The 6,048-nt window shown below is 51.9% G+C and overlaps 2 protein-coding genes across 2 annotated transcripts; one reads left to right on the forward strand and one right to left on the reverse strand.

The window, feature by feature from the left end:
• Window positions 1–1,033: 1,033 nt before the first annotated feature.
• H310_11648 (hypothetical protein) lies at window positions 1,034–2,763 on the forward strand. The gene is made up of 2 exons (XM_008878385.1): window positions 1,034–1,916; window positions 2,105–2,763. Exons 1-2 carry the CDS (start codon window positions 1,092–1,094, stop codon window positions 2,690–2,692), a joined length of 1,413 nt encoding a protein of 470 aa, XP_008876607.1. The 5' UTR covers window positions 1,034–1,091; the 3' UTR covers window positions 2,693–2,763.
• Window positions 2,764–3,187: 424 nt separating this feature from the next.
• H310_11649 (hypothetical protein) lies at window positions 3,188–4,133 on the reverse strand (the record flags this gene model as incomplete). Its single annotated transcript, XM_008878386.1, has 2 exons — window positions 3,188–3,647; window positions 3,693–4,133. 2 exons carry the CDS (start codon window positions 4,131–4,133, stop codon window positions 3,240–3,242), a joined length of 849 nt encoding a protein of 282 aa, XP_008876608.1. The 3' UTR covers window positions 3,188–3,239.
• Between the last annotated feature and the right edge of the window lie 1,915 nt (window positions 4,134–6,048).

The following is a 6,048-nucleotide window of genomic DNA, read 5'->3' on the forward strand; positions in this document are numbered from 1 at the left end:
GCTTCTCCGACACGAGAATGTACAAGATAGACCGACCCGTGCACTTGCGCGCGTGCCGCCATCCACCCCGACGGGGAGGATCGTTTGGATGACTGCAAAGTCGACACAGTGTGAGTGGTTTATCCTAAAGGAATGCCTCTATCACGTAAAAATATATCTTCAACATCCTCGTCGTGGTTCAAGGTGACTTTACGACGCATGGATTGGATTGGCGCAACTTTTTGAAACCTTGCAATGTGACTGGATGGACGAACGTTTTTCATATCATTTCAGCCAATCGAAATGCATAATGGATGTTCACAAGTCAACGCGTCCGAGACGAGTGTACCCGATGGAGGGCGCCACGTGCACGGGACACGAGACCAAACACCGCCAAGCGCCACGCCGGTCGAGCTCAGATATTTGAACTGGTGGAGACAACACGAACGTCGTCCCTCCAGGGCCATGTGACAACAAATCTGCAATCCCGTCGAGTCAATTCGGAGAACCCGAACTGCATGTTGCGATAGCGAAGCCAGACACGATTGGAATGCGGTCAAGTACGACGAGGAGCGCAGTACTGCCGTGGCGCAGGGTCATCTCAAACGTGTGCTGTTGCTTTTCATGGGGCAGTTGCTGCGACAACGCTGGTGAGAGCAGCTCGTTCGACCAACCCCCCGAGTGATGTGGTTTTCACCACTTGTGTCAATAAACTCACTATCTCCTTCATGACGTTTAACATAAAAACGCACAATGGCTGGAGGCTGGAGAACGGGTGTGACATGATGCAGTACGCGAACCGTGACGCCGGAACTGCAAGTCCGACTGTTTTGATAACGATATTGCCCATCGTTTGACGTTGCCTTCGGGAAAATCCACCGTTGACGCCCATGCAACCACGTTTTGGGGATGACATGGCTACATTGGCCGGTCTGCTTGGGCACTTGCCACATGTTATGGACGCCGATAAAACGCGCTTTATCCAGGATTTTGACGACTATTCTCTTAGAATGAATAACGTTTCCTGTGAAACCTGATTACGTGCTCGATCTTTCTCACTGTCGACGGTGTATCGGGCGACCTGACCATCGATTCTTCGTCTGGTCTCATCGATGGCAGCGCGCTTCTCCCTGTTGGGTGAGCGACGGGAGCGCCGCGGAAACTCAGTAGATTTACCTGTGGAAGAACTAAACCGCCAACTTGGTACAGAACCCCATGTCGAGCCGATCCACTTGTTCTTTGGCCCTCGTACCGAGTGCGACACGATCGACGACAAACCTGTGCTCCACGCGGAGCGCAAGATTCATAAGACGCGGGCCGCGGTGTGGATGGAGTCAGAACCGAAAGAAGAAGATCCTCCACAGGAAGGAACAGTCGCGTCCGCGGCGCCATTTGTGCGTCGGGGCTCGTTCAACTCTCGTGTCCAGGCCGTTGGCAAGTATTGGGGTGCCAAGGTGCTCCAGGCTGTGGGGAAGGGCAAGGATCAGGTCCCCGTGCACCCTGACTCGTTCTGCGATGGCTGCGGGATGGATCCCATCGTCGGGTCTATGTTCACCTGTTCGAGTTGCGCCAACTACCACCTGTGCTCGACGTGTTACCGCAATGGCATCCATGGCTTTGAAACGTCCAAGCTCTTGCAAAAGGTCAAGAACGACTACCAGGTCGAAACCATGCTTGAGTTGTGCAAGCACCGCGTACCCGAGGAAGTTTTTTCCGAGCTCATGGAAAACGTGTGCCGTGGTCAAGTCGACAAATTCAAGTTCCTCGCGAATTGGATCTGCGGCGTCGTGAACGGCCACACGCTCGGCCAACTCGCCGTGCGCGGCATTGAGATTCCGCACGTGCACCCTTCGACACGGTCGCGCTTTGTCTCGCTCTTGATGCCTGCGCTGACGGAACGCCAGGACATGGAAGTCTCGATGGAGTGGTTTGTGCCGGTATGACGATATGCATTTTGTCCAGCGTGATGGCGTCCGGTCGACGATCTGTCTTCATTTTGTGAATTGTGATGTCGAGGGTCCGGCCCTCGGCACCCTCTGCCCGTGTTTTGGGCCGCACGACTTCGCTGTCTCCATGGCGGAACGTCGTCGTCTGGTCTATCGTGTTAATTGTGTTTTATGTGTAGCCGAACGAGCCCGACCGCCAGACACTTCGCATCTGGGTGTGCACAGACAAAGAAACCAAGTCGCCGTTTGCCCCAAAGAAACCCCCTGGCGCCCCTGTGAGCCCGATCATCATCACGCCGACCGCCGCCGCTGCCGCTGCGAGTCTCCTCGCGCTTGATGATCCTTCGGAAGGCAGCATGTACTCGCCACCACCCATGTCTTCAGCCGCGTCGACGCCGCCTCATTCCCCCGTGGCAATTCCAGTGTCGCCTCCTACGAAACGCAATCTCTCTCCGTCTGTGCACGTCGAGGCATCGCCAAACATGAGTCGGCACTCGACGGCATCCAATGCAACGTCTACACCAAAGAGCCCTGGCGCCCCAAAGTATGAAATCCGTCACTCGGAGAGCATGGACGGACCGTGCACGCCGCGATTCTCGGAACAAGACGATGACGAAAACGTTGTCGAAGCGCTCGATGTCGAGCTCCAGTTCAAAGAGGAAGAGATGAAGCCACTGTCCCCACTACTCGTCGTGAAGGCAATCACGACTGTCGACGATCGCGCTGTCCACACCCCGCATCCGAATGAATTGCATGATAGCTTTTAATACGACAACCCCCTCGCATCAACATGCGATAGTTTTGAACTCGGCGGCTTCATCTCGGCCGCATCCCAGGCCGTTGTATTCCATCGTGGCCCACCAAAATTTGCGTGGGTGCGGCAGACGCTCCAGCAGTGGTGTCCTGCTTCGTGTCATCTTGGCTTTTGTAGGCACAGTCGCGTACCTTCGCCATGTCACTGACCATGAAGACCGGTGTGAGCTACCCGTAAGCCTAACGTGGCTTCGATAACTGCGAACACGCCAAGCCACGGGCGGCGACATTGGGGCTTTGTCAGTCTGGCGATGACAGTCGGAGCGCACACGGCAGCACGAAAAAAAAGTCTGCCGTCAGTGGAGATGCCACCGGCAGCGTGTCTTTGGTCGGCGGACCAGGGTTTGATCATTCGCTGCAGTACCGTGGTTGCGGCGGAGAACGGCAAGGGCTCACGACGCCGCTGTCCATGCGCTTCAGTCGTCCGTTTTGCCTTGTGGTTCCATCCGTGCCATTATCATAAACGAGACCAGCGCGGCACGAGTTCAGTATAGTACGACATCACGCGCTGCCAGAAATAAATTCCATTCGGGAGATCGGTGTGAATCCGTGCACAAAGGCCGCGTACTGCCGCGCAATCGAGTCCGTGGCGTCGGGCATGTCCAAAGCCAAAGCGAACAGAGCGACGAGGTCGTTGTGCGGAGGTAATGCAAGCTTCGACGGATCGACGTACGCGCGAAGGAGAGGCCCTTTGCCCATGGCCGCGAGTTGTGTGTATTCATCGCCAACGCGATAGTATCGAATCACTCGTTGCCGATCGAGCACGATGGACGACGACGCGAGTTTGTAGAACGTTGTCGTGTCTTGGGGCAAGAACATGGCCGGGACGAGTGCCGCGTACAGCTTGTCAATGCCAAAATCGCCATGATTTGGTATGAAATGGATCACGTCGTCGGGAGCGAGGGGGACCTACGACGTCAAGGTTAGCGTGGCGATGTCAAAGCAGCGTCGTACGGTGAATGCTTCCAGGAATAGCTTCATGAGAACGGTGGGTGCGGTCTTCTTCATCGCCTTGGAGGCCATGGGTATTGCGGCGCGTTTCATGCGAGGCAGCATCTTGCCCAGTGGGCCAACACGCTCCTGCATCGCTTCAGGTGTTGGAGTGGGCAACAGTACATTGGACAAAGAAGGTGTTTCATCTGTCGTCAGGGTGATGCTGGAAGGTATTTGGTTCCCACCGACGTCGCCAAACCGCACGACGACGTAGTCGTTGGGTGGGAGACACGCTGCTATCGGCACGAGTTCCCCATCCATATCCTTTAGAAGCAACGACGACGTTGGTGGAAGGCCAAGCTGCATGCATACCGCCTTCTCGACCATCGCATCGGACGTGCCGTCGTACCACACCACTCGGGTCCGTGCCTGCTTGTACACGACTACAATCGATCGCCGCATGCTTGATGTGATGCTTCCCAACGATGCCGGTTCCAACATTCGACAAAGTAGTACTAAGTACTTGTACTAAGCAATTTACTACTACTAGTATAATACTAGTAGTAATTGGAACGCCGTTAACAGTGAATGACTCCAATCTATGATTGGACCGAGGGCATGAGAGTATTGTCCAATCAGGGACCCTCTGGTTGGAACAATCGCAGACGAAAATTCAAATGCATACAAAATTCAAGTACAAAGTATCTGTAATAAAAACACTAAACGGCAATGGTGTTTACAAGATCACACAACTCATCCAACCTACTTTCCTCTACTAAACGAAGGTTCACCAATTGCAAGCTCGCCATGCGTCTTCGTCGATCGTATCTTCACCCCTTTCCTTACTCCGCGGGATCTTGTACATATTACCGCCCTTTGCCTCGACAATTGCACGATCAACTCGATCCAACGTGCCAAAGGTCTTCTCCAACTTCGCAGTCGACAATGCACTAAAGGAAGTTTGCACATCCAGAACAAGCTCGTCGATGGTCCTGCACTCCATCGTTTGCTGAAGCGCTTGGATTGAGTTGAAAAAGCCCAGATCCAAAACATTCTGATCTGGGGTCTGGGGAGGCTGGTTCCGAGTGCTGAGCAGCACGCAGAACTTGTGGGTCATCGAAGGTCACGTGGACACGGGCATTGTATGTTTCTCGTTGTCGTTTGTCAACCAGCACCACTTGGCCTTGATCGCTGGAAGTACTTTGTCAACCAAGAACGATCGATAGACCTGTCTTGTTACATTGACGGCGGCGGTAACGATTGTACCTGCGGATCGATTAACATTTGATCGTTGGACAGGCATTCTTGAAATAACGACCAACATCCACCCTTGCCATCCCATCAGCTAAGTGATCGAGCAACAGCAACCAAAAACATCACCTTGGTGATGTAGCTCTCGAATTGGACATGTCTCGGCGGGTTGTCTTCATCGGCTCAGAGGTAAAAGCAGCGGCGCAGTTTCGTGATGTAAAACCATTTCTCATCAATATGGACTACATTTCACAACTCGTTGTCATCAAGTCTTTAAACCAGCAGCAGAGTCCTACACAATTGAATTCAGTCCAATACAATTTGACAAGGAATTTGCAGAAGTATTCATGAATTATGGAAGCTAATTTTAAATGGCGAAGCAGCCGCGTTTTATATCAGTGACAATCATTTGAGTCAAAACAAAGTAGATTCCAAAATGATCAAGTTACTGAAAAAGAGCAACGTTACTGATGAGTTCAAAGTTGGACGACAAAATCAAAAACAACTTGAAGTTCTCTAACCCAAACGAATGCGAGAAGCACGATTGTAGTCCATCGCAGCTCTTTCTTGCCGATTCAGCCGGTATCTTCGCTGCGTCTCCGCACGTTTCCACTTCCTTTCGTTTGACGTTCATTCGTACCGCGCTAAGACTTGCTCATAAAACGTCGCGTCTTCATAACGCAGAGGCATGAGGGAAAATACGGTTTTTGGAATCTCCTTATGTAGTGTTAATCCTACGCGCTTTTTCTCCCAACCTCTACGAAAAATGAACTCATCATGGCGAATTATTTTGTGTTTCGACAGGTGACCTGAATGCATACTTTAACGTCAATAACTACGTTTTAGTGTGCGGCCATTGTACGAGAGAACTGCAGACGAATGACTCTGACGAAATACCATTCCGCAGCAGCTTATCAGTTGCCGTCTCGTATACACATCCTAACATGTATGAAAGATTACATGGTACTACTCAGGTCCACATTAACTGTCCCATTGTTTTGACCATATTAAAGTAAACTGGCCAAGGTCGAAATGTCTTGAAGTTTGTATTGGTCTCCGGAAAGCAATATTGATCGATGATATTTTTATTGTATTTTTATTCTGCACTCGACCCTACTTGTTCTTG

The sequence above is a fragment of the Aphanomyces invadans genome, assembly GCF_000520115.1.
Source record: "Aphanomyces invadans strain NJM9701 unplaced genomic scaffold supercont1.33, whole genome shotgun sequence".
In the NCBI taxonomy this organism is placed as follows: Eukaryota; Oomycota; class Saprolegniomycetes; order Saprolegniales; family Verrucalvaceae; genus Aphanomyces; species Aphanomyces invadans.

What these genes read in the sequence shown, in the direction of transcription:
- H310_11648 (XM_008878385.1), top strand. Translation starts at nt 1,092, where the DNA reads ATGGCAGCGCGCTTCTCCCTGTTGGGTGAGCGACGGGAGCGCCGCGGA. An exon ending in CGATGGAGTGGTTTGTGCCG is followed by an intron (nt 1,917 to 2,104) that starts GTATGACGATAT and finishes TTTTATGTGTAG; the next exon opens with CCGAACGAGCCCGACCGCCA.